The sequence below is a fragment of the Saccostrea cucullata genome, unplaced genomic scaffold (assembly GCF_032062105.1).
Source record: "Saccostrea cucullata isolate Sc308-1 unplaced genomic scaffold, CSIRO_AGI_Scuc_v1 ctg1915, whole genome shotgun sequence".
NCBI classification, from domain to species: Eukaryota; Metazoa; Mollusca; class Bivalvia; order Ostreida; family Ostreidae; genus Saccostrea; species Saccostrea cuccullata.
The window spans coordinates 121,684-140,016 of record NW_026918091.1 but is presented as its reverse complement, the minus strand read 5'-3'; the positions used below and the strand labels follow the sequence as shown (position 1 = coordinate 140,016).

Genomic DNA, 18,333 nt, shown 5'->3' with positions numbered 1-18,333 from the left:
AATCTTTGAAAGTCTTCTTCTCAAGAACCACTGGGCCAGAAAAGCTAAAAGTCATGTTGAAGCATCCTGTGGTAGTATAGATTGTAAATTGTTCAAATCATGACCCCCAGAGGAAGGGCGGGGCCACGATGGGGAATCACAGTTTTACATAGAAAGATATTGGAAAAATCTTTGAAAATCTTCTCAAGAACCACTGGGCCAGAAAAGCTGAAACTTATGTGCACATGGAAGGATCCTGGGGTAGTGTAGATTTCAAAATGTCTAAATTATGATCAGTGGGGTAGGGTGGTGATGCATTATGTATTACAAGGAGGAAATCTGGAAAGAACAGAATGGCCAAAGCTTCTCAGGTGAGCGATGTGGCCCATGGGCCTCTTGTTTTCATTTTAAAATATTGTTCAAAACCATTCAGTTAAAAATATTAACAATTATATTTCGTGTTTTAATTTCAGAGTATGTTTTATTTTGGTTGAAATCTATTCACACGTACTGTGCTGAGGACACATCAGTCATCACTGTAGCCACACACTGTGAACATGTTACACAGAAGGTAGTATGTGTACATGCTAAATCAGAGTGGAAGTCTTTTTTCTCAGTTTTATTTCAAAATTTGAAAAATAATGGAGGATGTACTGGTACTTAAAAGTGTACAAATATATTTTGCTGCATTAGAATATGATATCATTAAGAGAGCACGAGGTTACATGTAGTTGAAATCAATGTTTTAATAATGTTGTTTTATCATATGAAGGTACTAAATGAGCTCAATCTTGTAAAATCTGCTTTTATAAGATAGACATATATCCAAGCAATATACAAACATCAGATAAAGGATATTTCAACGTGTTATTTTCCCGCTCATCCCCCCCCCCCCCGACTATATACCTTGAAATGCAAAATGCTTAAAAAATTACCTGGCCGCGAAGTGACTTTATACATGTATAATAATTCAAGTTTATATTGTCATCTTAAATACATAAAATAGAATAGAAAAGATTTTTTTAAAAGTTAATCATTGTTTTGCGTGAATTATTTTAAATAATTCCACTTTGTTAGGAAAGCGTGTTAAAATTTATACGAGAAATATTATTTACAGGACAGTATCCGTCATTTTAAATATTTTTTATAGATTCAATCTTAAGATAACTTCTTTCCTTGTACATAATTACATCTAAGAAAAAGAATAAGCTAAAAAGAAATATATGTTGACGCATTACTGTTCATAATATGGCTCTGATTTAGAGGTACATCGAATTATTTTATCTGCCAAGGAAACATTTTGTTCCGTTTTACTGTATTAACAGTTTAAAAGAATAGTCATTTGTTAAGAGACAATGAATCAGGACGTGATTGAATGATTTTCACAAATTGGATGATCCGTTTCAAAAAGTGAGTGAGCTGAAAGTGATTTATTATCCCTTTAAACTAGCATTCTAGCAATAATATTGCATCGTGATTAAATGTGATGGATTTCCAGGGCTAGTAGGGGAGGGTATTCATGCAATGTGATAATTTTCTTTAAAATAAATATTGTAATGTCGGAAATTATCAAATTTGTGATTGTCAGATCGTAGTATTTCCTTTTCTTGCAAACTGTGATCAATGTAAATTTCAACATGTCCAACGACAATAGTCTGTCTGTCGCATCGCTTTAAAACTCGTGGTCTAAATTATCGGCATATTCTCATCAGCAGAAATATTGTTTATATAATTTCTTTATTACCTTTTCGTATTTCTGCCAATTGAAAGCTATTTCAAGCCTTCTATTTTTCTATTTTAAATTGATTTCTCCTTAAATTGACGTTATAAGCAATGTTTGTTAGTTTGTTTATACAACTGACTTTGAGCAAAATCGTTATTGGATTTTTAAAGCGCAAAATAAAAGTGAAACAAATACAGTTCAAAATCACATCTCGGAAATTAGCAGTATGGTTCTGCTTTTACTATACGTTACTAATGTAGTGCGAGTATTTGTCTACTTTAAGATCAAAGTAAACATGAAAAAAAGTGGCAGAAAAAATCATTTATTTTATGTTAAGCACAGGGATTAAATACGTAGACTGATGATGTCATAAATTTTTAACATATACGACCAGTGACATTGAATTGTAGTTCCTTTTTTTCAAAACGGCATGTAAATAGAACAGGAAACCGTAGGTTTAGAAGGAAACATAATTAATTTTTGTGATCCAGATGAGAGAAATATAGAATATCACACTGCTGTTTTGATGTCGGCCCTGGTATCAGCCCGAGCGGTTGGTATCGGCCTAAGCCCGGAGGGCGCGGGCCGAGACCATCCGAGGGCTGATACCAGGGACGAGATCAAAACAGTAGTGTGATGTTGTTTATATCATATATCTAAAACCAAAGAAAAGAACAAACATTTAGATATTTTTCAATCAAAAAGTTTATATCATTTTGTCGTAACAAAATTAGAGTTATCTTTCTTTATTTCGATGTTCTTGGAGATGTTGCTTGACGGCGAATAATCATATATAGAGAAAGATTTACTTGGTTTAGTCATTAAAAAGAAAAGCCCTGGTGTTTTGAAACATTTCCTTTCGAAGCACATTATATATAACAAAGAATTTAAAAGGTAAAAAAACTTTAAAAAATATTCTACTTTCACTTTAGATCGAACCGGGGTTACAACTTCTTCAACGAATCGTAACAAGTTGTAAATCTGAAGAAATATAGAGTAACTGTTTGTTTTGTTTACGATATATATCAAATTAAAAATGGAACATTTACATGAAAACTTTGTATTGTCTTACTGTCAGAGCAAATAAGCGTCCATTTTTTCAAAACCTGATTTGTTTCTGTCCTAGAAGTAAACAAGAGTTACCTCTCTTACGTCACAAGTGCTATCAATTGGCGCACTTTTTAAAAACAATTTTCTCAAAATTTTAATATAAATAAATATTTTTAAAGATTCTGGTTAAATTTTTAGATATATAATGTTTATCTTTATTACGAAAATACGAATTTTACTCTTTATTCACCCAAATAAAACAGAAATAATGATTTGAAATTTGAGGGCGAGACAGCCCCTTGACGACGGGCCGAGACAGAGATATCTCAGCCCTACTTCCAAGGCGCTGTCTCGCTTAGTCCAAATCGCCTGTATCAGGGCTGATACACTACTAGGTATATGATATATTTCTTATACAGTTATTCTTATCTATTTTTTTCAATTATTTCTTTGAAGGAAGACAATAATTATTTGCCAATCCAGTTCAATTTACAAAAACACAAGCCTTAAAAACTACCCCAGATAATTTAACCACAATTCAATATTAAAAGCATGCGTTTTGTAACAGATTGGAAGTGCTGCTCAGAATAAATTTTGTGTTCAAAGATTTAAAATTTCTATGGTTGCTGACTCAACATACTCGTTTTTGATTATAAATACAGATGTATTTTTATTTACTGTATATCTTAACTTTTTTCTTTGTCCAGAAGATTGTAAATATTATGTATATATTATATTTTTCTTACAGGAAAAAGACGGATTTTATGGACAGCTCTTGGATTTGCTACCTACAGATTCGAATCTTAAGAAACATTTAAATTATGAGAGGTGTTTCTTTGTCAGCTTTCCTTCTGACAAAGGTGAAGATTTGGAAGTTTTATCTGAATTAGAAAACTGCATTACTTCTATTGCCAAAGACAAGAGATGGAAAGAAGATATTCCAAAAGAATGGTCTATAATTGAACTCGCTCTAATCACAATGAGACGTTATGAAAAGACCGTTCCTATCGAAGATCTCAAAGAGAAATACTGGAAGGCTAAGGAAGATGAAAGTTTAAAAATTGAGGATGCACTATGCTTTTTCCATGACATTGGATTGATTCTTTACTTTGAGGAGGGGAACCTTTCAAATACCATCGTAGCTGACGTCCAATGGTTTGTTGATACATTTAAATTTATAATATCAGACAAAAATCATGTCCGAGACTTAGCTGAAACTGACAAGGAGTGGCAGTACTTCCATAGATCTGGGTATCTCATGGACAATTTTCTTGGTCGAGTTTGGGAAAGCTTATCTATAGAATCTTGGGAAAGGCCGACCATTTTGCAATATATGCAAAGACTAGGATTACTTGCTATAGGAAAATTAAAACACTATGTCCCATGTATGAATAAAAGAGATTTTGGTAGGAAGGAACGGATTGCCTTACGGGGAATGGAAACAAAATCATCTGTGTTGGTGCTACATTTCCACTTTTTACCGTTCTTCTTCTACTGTCGATTGATAGTTGCCTGCATAGTTGGAACAGAGTGGAAAGTGGTAGAGGATAAAAGTTTACCAGGCTTGTATAAAAACATAGCAATTTTTGTATACAAGGACCATCTAATTGCTTTGGCTGTGACGCAAACTGCAATTCAAGTGCAGATTCTGAGACCAAAAAACTCACCTATTGATATTGATATCGCAGTAGAAATAAAAGAGACACTGGAAAAGAGACTTAAATACTTAACAAGCACATTTCATAAAGAAGTTGAATATTGTATCGCATATCAGTGTTTAAATCAAGATGTGCTTTGCGAAAGTGAAGAATGCTATGTGTATGAAAAAGAATTACTATCAGGAAACGATACAATATTGTGTCCAAGACATGGATTTATAGAATCACATGAGATAAATATAAAAGCTCTGACAAAATTCTGGAATAGAGTGAGTAAATATAAACTATCTCTCTCTCTTTCTCTCTGTCACTTTCTTTCTCTCCCCAATGGAATTTTTTTTTTATAAAAATGAGTTTAAATAGAAGAAAGTATTATATTTCTAGTCGGAAGAAATAATTCTATTCGTGATCGTGAGGTCGTGAGTTCGTATCTCGCATGCAACCGACCTAGGTCGAAATAAATGGGTAGCAACTGTTCCTTCACCATGCGCTCAGCACTTGAAGTGAAAGTTTAGGGTCCTTCGGACGAAACCTTAAAAACCGAGGTTCCATGTCACGGCAGGCGTTGGCACGATAAAGATCCCTCACGCAGGGGGAATAAGGAAGCATACAAAATATTCTACCTTGGCTAAATCAGTGCTGCATTATGACGTCATAGTAGGCAAGATGACGTCAATTTTAGAAATCAGGTTTTCGTAATATTGGTATTTAGCTATGTAATTTAACTCTAGAAAATGATTAGAAACGTGTAAACATTAACAAAAATAAAATGTTTTTATTTTGTTATGCTGTAACAGTCATTATGATTGAAATCTACCACCGATGACGTCATATGTGTACATCAAGTAACTCAGAAATTGATCATGTCGTGTAAAGAGAATTTGGCATAGACGGCATGTTCAAAGATACGTTAAATTGAGTTTAAACGGGAATATCGGAAATATTGTGTTAAATTCATATGGAGTTCAATTAATTAAACAGGTATGCTAATTTATTATCATCGATTATATTCTCTTTCGAAGACAGTCCGCTATGTTACGTATCCCGGTCGGCCTATCGTCCGTCATTCTTGACCAAAAAATGCAACAGAACAACAATAAGCTGGATATTTCAAAACATACGATTTGTACGGATTGAAAGTTTGTGTTTTGACAAACTTGGAAAGTGCTGCTAGAATCCCGAGTTAAGCATGGTTGTACGAAAAATCTCGATTCATATGTATAAAATTCAAAACAAAGGGTAAGGTTTCGAGAGAATGTGTGGAATAAATATTTTACGGACAAGATAGTGGGATTCTAGCAGCACTTTTTAGACAAATTAGATGTTTTTCATCTATATCACACACTCAAAGAAATTATCAAACTCCGGGGTATTGTTGTTCTGTAAGCCTTTTCGTTAAGGAAAATTTTGCTATTAATAGAAATCACGTGATGCCGTGGCGGTGATGCACGTCTTTGTGTTAGACACGCTTTTATCTGTATGCAATAGTAAATAACAGTTTACGTTTATCAGTGGTTTTGGTAATTTATTAAACTAAATTTTCTTCAAAAAGTCTAAATTTCCCCAAAACTAACTTATATGCTTCCTTAACATACCCGCGCACTGTTCAATGGCCCTGAGTGCCGAGTAAAGGTAAAAAATTTGAAGCCCTTCACCGGCATACAGTGACGTCTCCATATGAGTCAAAAATTATCGAAAGGGACGTTAAAAAACATACAATCAATCAATCATTATTATATTTCTAGGACATGGTATTCTTATATATCATATTGTATCATATTTCTTCGATACTTATACGTCTATGTAGAATAATAAAATGTTTATAAATGAAAGTTATGAATAGCTAGCTACTCAACATGACATTCAAGTTTGACTACCACACAATCTCTAAAACTGGATGCAAAAAGACACCACTTAGGGTTTAATATTGAGGTAAAAGAACATGTAACAGAATTGAATGTTTCTGATGACCATAGCAACATTGCTATTCTCTGTATCAAACAATATCGAATAAGCTATTCGACGACGTATTGTCAATTAATAATGATAATTTCCATTCCTACGTCGATACGATATATCCTGGTGAGCTTGAGATAAAAGATACCACAGAGTCCGACACTTCTGCTTCATACTTGGATACTTTACTTGAAACAAACACTTATGGTAATCTAACAACCAAGTTATATGATAAACGTGATGACTTTAACTTTTCTATCGTCAACTTCCCTTACTTATGCAGCAATATACCTTCATCACATGCATACAGAGTATATATTTCTCAGTTGATTCGATACGCAAGAGCATGCTCTACGTATGAACAATTTCTTAAACGAGGTAAATTATTGACAAGCAAGTTGATGAAACAAGAATATCAACAGTTTCGTTTAAAGTCATAATTTCGTAAGTTCTATGGTCGATACAATGACCTTGTCAGCAAATACAATTTATCATTGAGTCAAATGCTGACTGACGTTTTTCATACCAATTGTTAGTCCATTGTTTATACACTGAATTGACGGCAGATTTTTTCCGTTATTTCCTGATCATGACAACGAGCACACGGCGGGTGTGACCGGTCGGCAGGGGATGCTCACTCCTCCATGGCACCTGATCCCACCTCTGATGTTTCGGAGGTCCGTGTTTGCTCTGCTCATATTTTGTATATTGTTTAATGGACGTTGAGATTGAATACTGTTCGCTATCTCCATATCCTTCCCTCAGCTTTAGTTCTATCATATGATAAGCATATGTTAAGGTGAGTCAGATTATATTCTTATATGCATCTTGAATATCAGGTAACATAATTCCAAAAGCAGCAAAAACATTTTAAACATTTTATAAGGATGGGTCTTTCTTTATAGGACTTCACTTTTATCAGAAAAATATTATGCAGTTTAAATCTACATGTTGAGGACATTAATATTTATTTCATATCACCTGAATTCGAAGTCACTTGATTTTAACAATCATACTTACAGTATAGAGGTCATCTATCAATTCCAATATTGCAAGGGCATAGCCAATTTAAAACTTAGTCCAATTTATAATTGTTTTCAACACTTTATGTAGTTTGTAAAAAGTGTTGCAAACCCAGATATATATTCTCTAATTTAAGGATATACGCAAGGTACCTTACCTACTGATAATTTTTCAAATATTCTAGATTTAAACCCATAATACAATTACAAGTTCTAAGACAAGAAATCAGCATGCGTTACCAGGGCTATTGAAAAGATACCAAATTATGAAAAAAAATTATTATTCAAAGAAAAATGTACAAAAAATACGAAACATATATTTTAGATATTTTTCAGTCAAAATTTGTTGTAGATGAGGCGTATAAATCCTTATATAGACATTAAATGTATTGCAACCAGACCCTTCATTTAATGCTAACCTTCAACTCCATGGAAGAAACCAATAAAGTTCAAACTACGTTGCATATGCACATAATAGTTAAAATTTAAGTTGTTTGACGGCAGTTTGAATATTTTGCTCGTCAACTACATTAAATATAGCTATAATTAATTTATTTGCAAGATTTCATGAGGTTCGCAGCACTTTTCAAGTATCTTAATGCTTCTTGAGTTGAAGTGTGTGTGAAAACTTGGTTAGATGCATTGAGGGTATTTAATTTCATCAATATTTTTTTATGAAAGTAAGATTACGTAATTGGATTTGGGGTATGCCCTTGCAATGATTAATCAGGGTCCTTCCATTACTTTTTTTATTGAATCAGCATACAAACGCACGACTGTATCACTATAAAATCATCGGGAAAGGTATCGTTCAAATGTGTGGTATAATTATTTCAGGGCAGTGGGATTCTAGCAGCATTTTTTAGGCAAAATAGATGTTTTTCTTTTTACTATATCTACTATATTATTTACCCAAAGAAATTGTTAAACTCCTTTTTATTGTTGTTCTGTTATCTTTGTTTATTTAGGAACTTTTCGCTATTAATAGAAGTGACTTGATGACCTGGTGGTGGTGCACGTCTTTGCGTTAGACACTCTTTTTATCTTTATGCAATAGATAATAATATTTTACGTTTATCAGCGGTTTTGGTAAACTATAAAACTTAATTCTCTTTAAGAAGTCTAAATTTCCCTAGAAATGATTTAAATGCTTCCTTAACATACTCACTTTAATTTAGAAATGACATTCTTCTGTTTAATCATAATATGCATTTTTTACTACAAAAAAAATACTGGATCTGTCTCTCTATCCACATAAAAATGCGTCAGGTTTTATAAAGACGTGATGTCGACAGGATGCATTGCTATCAGTAATTTGTTAATATCTTGTTATGTTGTATTTAGCTACCGACAAAAATGAATACAGTTGTGATGTAAGTTTTGATGTAGTTCAGTGCATTAGTTAAATCAGCATTGTATTTATCTTTTGTTATTATTAGGAGTCGCCTATTTTTTGTCTTGTCAAAGTAAACATAATCCGTATAAATTAGGCCCTGTTCTCCTATACGTAGCATAAAACGCCTGCATTGATGTGGAAGATATGGGTCTTTTGAATAAGACCTTTAAACACGAAGTCCTCTGTCAATACAAAGCTTGGCTGATCGATAAAGATCGTTTCCTGCTCTATGACCCTCAGTGTCGAGTAAAAGTCTAAATTTGAAGCCTTTTACTAGTATATTGTGACGATCCTATTTGATTAAAAAATTCTTAACCAGACGTAAAATAACATACAATCGATCTGTTTTTCCTTATCATATCTGTATTTACCAAAGCCAAGCAACAAATTATGCGCTTACACGCTATTCTGTGGCAACTGGTTAGGCTTTTCTAAAATAAATATCAGACAGTTCCTAAAGAGTGGCGAACTAAGAAATATATCTTTACATTGCCGATTCAAATCCCATGTAGAGACCGATCTTTCGGATGACACCGTTTAACTGAGGTACAGTGTCGCAGTAGATGCTGGCACAAATAAGAAAATGCTGTATACTTTCCAATGGTACTACTTGCTCTCAAATGGCATGTGTGTCTTCATATGAGTGAAAAGCAATTTTTAAAAAGACAAAAAAAAAATACAAGTAAAACTTGAAAAAAAAATATTTCTATGGTTTTTCTTTTGTTGTGAATTGAAATTTATAATGAAAATTTATCATTAGTGACTATTAAGTGTTTTAAGTATTTATCAGCATTTGAATTTTTTATTTAAAATATACTCACAGTTTCTAAATACTTAGAGATGGACTTAGGATAGTTAGTTAATCAAGACGTCACAAAAAATGAGATGTTGCTGTTAACGTGGTTTCTTAGATCATCTTATCTTTGTTACGGGTCAGTGAAGACTCACACACTTTTACCACAGCAACTAAAACTAAGAGATAACAGCTTTCTAATGTTCTAATGTTTACATGTGTACATGAATACTGTGAAATCACTAATTTTTTTTTGAGGTTTACATCTTTTTTAAGGTATGATTGTTTGTATATTGTTTGTTCGTTCATCTCGAGAATTTTTCATTCATATGGAGACATCATTACTTGCCGGTGGAGAGCTAAAAATTTTGTCCTATGCTAAGCACTCAGGGCCATTGAGCAGGGAGGAATCGTTTTCGAGCCAGCACCTATTGCAGGACAGGACCTCGGTTTATACGGTGTCATCCGAAGGACCGGTCTCCACGTCCCACAGTGGGATTCGAACCCTCGACGTACGAATTGACTCCTTAGTACGCGACTCAAGAGCAGAGGCAATAACTACTGCGCCACGCAGACGATTTTCAAGATTTGAAGAAACCCACGAATTAATATCTACGAAATGCAATTTATATGCCCCTGTTGACTAAGTTTCGGGGGTATCTAATTTTTTTTTTGTCCGTCCGTCTGTCTGTCTATTTGTCTGCAAAAAATTAAACCTTGCCTATAAATTTTGATTTAGTGAAGCTAGGACTTTCAAAGGAGTATATAGGATAAGAGCCAAATTGGCCCCCTAAAAATGTACATTTTAGAATGACACTGAGATATGTTTAATTGAAATTTATTTTGTAGAAGAGATTATGTTAGAAATATTTCCAATATATTTTTCACATTTACATGCACCCACTCGCTCTAATTGACATGAGAAATGATGATTTTTTGCTATCTAACAAAAAAAGAAAAAAATATGCCTTTTTCTTGATGTTTTTTCTTATGGGAAACAAAGAGCGCAGTGTAGAACATATATAATTTTTCTGTCACTAATTAGTATTGGATAGATACATCTTTGTTAAAAATATAAAGCTTGTTCTAGGCTGCGCTCTATATTTTCTGGAAGAAAAACTGCTTGAAAATAAGCAGTTTTATACAAAATATGCTAAAATGGCGGGAAAACGTGATTTTTATGATGTCATATTTCTAAAATAACGGCATTTTGGTCAAAACGAAAATTACCAATAAAGGTCGCATATATAGCTATACAAACTACAGCTATATATAAAGTAAAATTAAGATATTCATTTTAAGGGGCCAATTGAGACACTTACCATATATCGCTCTTTCAAATGTTTAGTTCATCTGACAAGGACTTTTTTTGGGTACCACCACATTTTGAATGTTTAACCTTGACCCATGAGGTTGACCCACCTTTACTAAAAAATTCCAAACTTTTCTTTTGGCCATATCTTTTGAACATTAGATGCCAGGACTTTTACACTTCATATATGTGTGGCAAGACCTTTCATTGGATATCAAAAACTTAAAGACCTTGAGCATGGAAATTTTTAGGATTTTTGGAGATAATTAGGGGGTCATCGAACGTCATCCAATGTTACAAAATACTGAAACATGTACAACCTCAATTCAAACATTTCAAAATGACCAGTTCTGTGTTGCCCCAGTACAATCTGTATTTCATTGGCTGATTTGATTTGTTTACGGTTCTTGCAAAATTCCTGCAAACTTTCGAATATGTAATGTTTCCTGCGAACTTGCTGCAAACATTAAATGGCGTATGTTTCTTGCAATGTTCCTGCAAACATGTTGGGTTCCTGCGAATTCTCTGCAATGTTTGCCGCAAGATTGCAGTTCTGAGATCATGAAAATTTTCTTCCTGCGAACAATTTTGTTTGCTGCAAGCTTGCAGCAGAGTTGTTGCAGCCTTGCAGCAAACATATCAGTTTGATAAGGGCAGATTTGTAACTAACTCGCTCTCTCATCAATCATGTATACATTTTTCTAAATTAAACACAGTGCCTCAGTTTTTACGGTCCAATCCAAAGGACAGTATCCGCATCTCACAATTTGATTCGAACCGCAACAAAACGATCAACTTCTTAACCTGCAACCTAGAAGTTAACGTGTTAACAACTACACAATTCAAGCAAATTTTTAAAAAAGCAAATTTAAATTGTTGTCATTTCAATTGGAATACATAATTATGCTTTTAAAAGATTGTTTTGTTTTTTTTTCTTTGAAAATGATTAGAAAATGAGCATTTTAAAAATTATTTTTCAATACTTTGTCATTTAATGTATCTCTTATTACTATAGGGGAAGTCATCTGTTCCATGCCACAGGTCTCTGAAAGGTAAAAAACTCATTTAAAGTCATTGACATATTAATGTATTCATAGACTCTTCATAAATTGTTCAATGTATGCTGATAATCAAACTACAGGCAATAATACTGACATATTTGATTAGAACTGTCTATACTCATACTTAAATTAATAACGTGTATAGAAATGTACAAGAGACGAACGGTTTATATTCACATGTATGCCCCTTAGAAGAAGGGATGGCATATAACTCTGCTGCTGACTGTCTGTAGCTTCACCAAAGTTTCCATTCAATTTCTTTGTACATACAGAAATGAAATTTTGTATACATATTTATTTTCAGGATATCTACGCCATGTTTTGTTTTAGATACAATCGAGTAATTATTGACAGAGTTATGTCCCTTGGGCATGTATCTTTTAATAGGTAAAACAAATTAATTACTGATATATCATGAGAAACGCGTTTTGCCAATGATATGATATAGAAGTTTATTTCTGGGTAGTGTACTGTAGTATCTCAGACTGTACCGATAGATGACTCTTTTTATTTTAAGTTCAAAAGGCCTCTTTCATTTTCATTTACACTCTCCATAATATATGCTGCTTATACATGTTATATACAAATATGTACTCCATGTAGGTCAATATGCATTTATAATGACCAAGGTACACAGATATTGACCTCTGATAAATTGAGTATATCGACCGAGGGTACTAGCCCTAAAAAGAAATAGGAAGTTCATTTTAACAATGTCTGCTGTTTACTTTACTTTTGACAGATAAATGCCATTATAGGGTTTAGTTTGAAAATAAGTATGTCTAAGGTTTAAGTTCTAAAAATTGATTATTAAATCACTTCTGTTTGTGCTCTGAAATTATAATTAAGGAAGCTATTAAAGGTGCTTAGACACAGATTTGAAGTTAATATTTAAGTATGATATCACAGGATAAGGAAAACTGAGACAAAAACGATACAAGTCGCCCCTTTCACTTCATAAGGGGATGAAGGACCTTTAGCTCAAAAAATACCTGTCATTCAATTTTTTTCATATTTTGTATATCTCATATTTAGTATGTCCCACATATATTAAAGCAGATATATCAATAGGTTTCTAGATTTATTTCTGAGATATTGAGTGACAAATACTATGCCCCACAGTGTCTGAGTGTAGGTTTGATTCTCCGTATTTCTGGGCCCATTACTCAGTCCATTATTGAATTTGTTCAGCATAGATAAAAATATGTCAGTGAACATGTGTCTTTTAATATATTTCAGAGTATGAATAGGGTTAAAAATTCGAAAAGGTGAGATTCTTTTGTCACACCGCATTTGGAGACGGAAAATTACATTCTTTTTAAGACAACTTAAATGACAAAAAATTAATTTACAAAAATCCTATAATTTAATATTTGAAAAATTACGTCGAAATGCAAATTCTTTATGTTATGGATTAACTGCAAAAATATCGATTGGTGAAGCTGAGCTCAATATTGCACAGGGCATATTTAAACAAGACATGAGCATGAGAAAAACATGTCATGTTTACATTTCTCGAGTACGGGAAAACCCTACTATGACTCACACATTAGCGAAATAAGCTAAGTAAGACATAACTACAATATATTTCCGTCAACAACCTTGTAAGAATATTTTTTTCTGTAATTCATAAAATATCCCACCATGCACTGATTATGACCCGTTTTTATGATATTATACTACCCATGTTTTACCTTGTATAATCTTACTGTACTGAGATCGGCTCTGACGTCAGTGACTCGTTGGACACACAGTGTAGGGAAACAGAAGAGCCAATCAATCTATTCTGTAATTTGAAACTATTTGCAAGAAAGTTTGAATGTTTTTAAATATTTTTATACAAGACGGTGAACTCAAACAAACAGTATTTTAAAAAAAAAAAAAAAATACTGTGGTTTTAATCTGGTTTTGAACATAATTTATCAGAGATTATGACGTAATTAAATTGAGTCACATGACCATACATCGTTCGTCCCCTTTCTTGTGAACTGCAAGTAAAAAAACAACTGTTATTCAAAAATTTATTTTATATGCAAATTTAAATTATAATCAATACTCACAGTTGTAATGGCTAGGTTATTTTTTTCATGATGCATTAACGTCATATCTTTGTAAAAAAAACATTGTGTGCATCAAAGATTTATCATAATATCCGTGCCTTCTTTAATTTTATTCTTACGAAATAGAGTGAATAAATTCATTTTTTTTATGTTTCATATTTTCAAAATTATCATTTTTAAAACATTTTTATTCTTATGAACATATTTTTAACAGTGTTAAAATATATAAATTATCTAATGACGAAATTACTGATAAACCGACGGCGTTATGAAACTGATCAAAATGAAATTACCTAAATTTAAATTAAAACATCTTGCAGAAATTTCAATGAAATATCTAAGCTAATAACTAATTTTGATACTTCAAAGTGATAACTTATTTAAATTAGTACATGTAAGCTCAATCGAAATTACTATTATTTTGTTTTTAAAAAATGGCATGTCGTGTCCAAACTCCGAAGCAGTTTCAACATGTTGGAAAATTTTAGCATGCAAACTCTGGGAATTACCTCTTTTAAGTTTTTGTTATGAAAGTTTAGGATAAATTTGTGAATTTAGTGAAGATTTCAATTTAAAAAAAGTTGTCTTAAATAGGGTCGAGCTGTTTTAAATTTGGGGCGAGTTGACCTAAACAGGGGGGGGGGGGGGCGAATTGTCTTGGGGGGGAGTTATCCAGCATTCGATATCACGACTTATGTATTGCAATTGCATTTCTCACAAGAAAAAGAAATTAAAATCTTATTTTATCTAAAATTTATTGAAACGTTAATTTTTTGACGGTTTAAATTGTCACATCCTTGCACTGTCTAAAATTTTGATTTTATTCTCCGTACTTGAGTAAAATTGCAAAATTGTTGTTTACATATATTTATGAAAAATATTGAAGTTTTTTAACCAGAATGATAATTATATAAACTCCATTCTTGAGGGGGGTATAACGTAGAAATTTTGAAAAGAAAACCCCTTTACAAGTCATCATCCCGTGTTGAGTTTTGTGTGCACGAGCTCTGTTATTGTTAATATTTACGATTTACCGGGTGTTTTTAATTGTAAAATCAACACACCAAAACTGCACGGACTGACAATATACTGAGATTTTCTTTTTTTTCGAACATTTGTATTCTGAGGTTTTTTTTCTTTATTTTTAGTATAGTATATTATTATATATATTATTAAACATATTGTTATGTTTCATTAATACACAACCAGATCGCCACATTTCCTAAATATAAAATTTAATGACAGGACAGGGTCAGACTCGTTTTGGGTGCGTTTGGGTGTCTTTTAGAATGATGCAATAGTATATAAATTGAAAACCACTTATTACTCTTGCCACAAAATGAGTATTAGTTCTACTCATTATAAAAGTTATGGGGTACACAGAGGTCACTAGAAGGTCAGAAAGTATGTTGATTTCTGAATTTTTCCAATTATATGCAAAATTTTATGAAGTTTACAGCATATTTTCTTTCAGAAAACATATAGCACAAGCATGCCTATCAACCAAATTTATATATTTTATACGCTAGTATCAGATGCATCTTTTTTTTGCAAATATCTCAGAAAGGCAAGCTTGTACTATTTGTTTCTTTTTGTTTTTTTTTTATGAAAAAAGTATTTCAAATATGACAAAATTAAAAACTAAAATTGAGAAAATTTTGGAAAATATTTTATTTAAGTACCTTCTTGTGGTCTAGATCTTAACTTTAAATCAAAATTTGTACTGGTTGCAAAACAAGCATCAACTTACTTAATTAACTACAAACTATCACAGTTTTAACCGTGTTCTGATTTTTACATTCAGATTCCTTGTTTACCATATTTTATCCTTAGTGAATTTAATTTTAGATGTGTTAATCAAACCGTTCAAAATTTTGAAAATTTTAATAACTTTTAAAGGAAATAAGATTTTATATACTTTTAATTTTAAATTGAAATTCTAGCGTTATTGCAATATATAAGTCCTAATATTATACAGAATACTTGAGAAAATGTTCTTCAAATATGTGTCCATGCACCTTTGAATAAAAAAATAAAGGAAGAGGAAAAAATAATTACAATGTTTACCATATGCTGTAAAATTCTTCAAAAGAATCATGGTGCTATTTATCTTAAAAACAGAGATCGGTTAAATGTATATTTTTGTGTATTATTATAGATCAGTATAACATTTATTCCTTTCTTTCATTATAAATTTATTCAAGGCAAAAGCGAAACAAAGAGTGGTATTGAGATGCATTCAGCAGAGAAACTTCACCGACGCTTACTTGCAGACTTAGCGACTGACTATCTTGACGAGTCTGTAGAGGAAAGGCGTGTTTACATTAAATGGAAAATAAATTTTAAAATTCATTATCCAGCACCAAGGTATGATTTAACAACTGTTTATCAAGATTTCAATAAACTAGAAGAGGATGGAAAACTTTCAGTTAATAATTATGGGACATTAAAGGATATATTAAAGAATGTCGACCAGCGAGCTTGTCGAAGAGTTGAGGAATGTGAACAACAACTCATGAAATCATTGTAATTCCCTTTTGCTGTGAAGCTGAATTTACATCACAAATTCTAGACATGTGCCAAACTTAATATTGTTTTCATAATTGAATATCTGAACACATCATTAAAATGCTTCTATCTTATGTCACTATATGTCTATACGATATAATATATATGTATATACCTGTATTGTCTATGAAAGTAATTAGCGATGAGACTCTATGCCTTACTTTAAATATGGGACATTGTTAATATTTTTATTATATAAAAGGATGACTGCAATTATAAGAATGAACCATTTTTCCTTTTTAAAAAAAATATCAAATAGATCTTATCGAATGCGCTACTGGAGGGCGAGGTAGAAAAATATTTGTAATTGTTCGAAAAAAAATGGAAATTTGCTCGAACGAATGAGATATTTGTTCGGACGAATTAGAAATTCGTCAGAACAGATTATCTATATATCCAGTTACTTGTTCAGAAAATTTTTTAAAAAATCACATAAAAATGAATTTCATCATATAGCAAGCCACAACAAAGTGTGCGCTGACGGATACACAGGCAGCTGATTTCAACAAAAATGAATTTCACCATATGGAATGCCTCATCAGTGAAAAATGGCTAAAATTCCATGCATCTGCGCTGATTAGTTACAGTGAAAACTGCGCTCAAAACTTTGATACGGACAGACACACAGACAGCTAAACAGATGAAGAAAACACGTTTGACATCCACATTGTGAATGGACAGTTAACTCGTAGGGTAGTGCAGAGGTACATGTATAAGGATAAATGCATTAAGGCGTTTTAACTCCATTCTTGTCGGGGGTAAAACATCTTTGACCAACAGCGATCTAAATTATTCCATATATTTCATCTCCGGAATTATATTCAGCGTTTCTGAATATTTTTCTTCTATCACAAGCTTGTGAAGGTAGGTCCGTACTTTCAAAATTTTCTTTTAAACTGATTTTTTTTTATTTGAATACCTTTTATAGCTAAACATCAATAAAATACATATTTTAATTTTCATATGACTTGCATTACAGTACTGACCTCTAAAAAATCAATATCCACAATTAAACATAAAGAAGTGTTGTACTCTTGTTTAGCTATGCGCCAAATCGCATCAAATTTATGTTATATCTAATGAAAATCAAATATACTCATTTACCAAGAGAAAATTGAATTTTTTGGAGAGCATTGACAAATTGATGTTTACGTTTTTCAGCAAAAAATCTAAAGATCTCTTAATTTTAAATAAATCTCAACATCTAAACTTTTTTTTTCTTTCTACTAAGAATCATATAATCATATTTAAAGTTAATACAAACACATTAAATGCTGACCAGATAAATTTTACGAAACATCTTTTTTAAAACGTATACCCCCATTTTTGGAATATCAATTTTTTTTTTTAATTATTCTTTGCAAAACTTAAGTAAAAGAAAAATTTAAAAAAGATAATATAGGCTTTAATTCAATAAAAATATATCTTAATTAAGTTTTGGAAAAAAAACTATTAAAAAAAAGGCTTTAGATCCATAAAGACAATTAAGATTTTTTAACTATGTATGTAATTAATGACATATAGATCCTATGGACAGAGTTTGATGTATTAATTTCCATAAATAATTATATTAAATGCTTTGTGTGCACATTGACACTAATACACAAATATGTACCAGCTAAATAATTTTTAAACATCCAAAAAGATTTTATTTCTATAGACAAGTAATAATCAGAATTTCACATTGGTGGGTAAAATTAAAACAGTAAAATTATGGATTTGCCTTGAATAGAAGGAGTATTTAGTTATATACAT

At 31.9% G+C, this 18,333-nt stretch overlaps 1 protein-coding gene across 1 annotated transcript; it reads left to right on the top strand.

The window, feature by feature from the left end:
• Window positions 1–452: 452 nt before the first annotated feature.
• LOC134245613 (uncharacterized) lies at window positions 453–16,791 on the top strand (the record flags this gene model as incomplete). The annotated part of the gene is made up of 4 exons (XM_062727912.1): window positions 453–550; window positions 3,501–4,679; window positions 11,905–11,941; window positions 16,215–16,791. Coding segments are annotated over 4 exons (1,640 nt in total), but the record flags the coding sequence as incomplete, so codon positions are not given.
• Window positions 16,792–18,333: the final 1,542 nt, after the last annotated feature.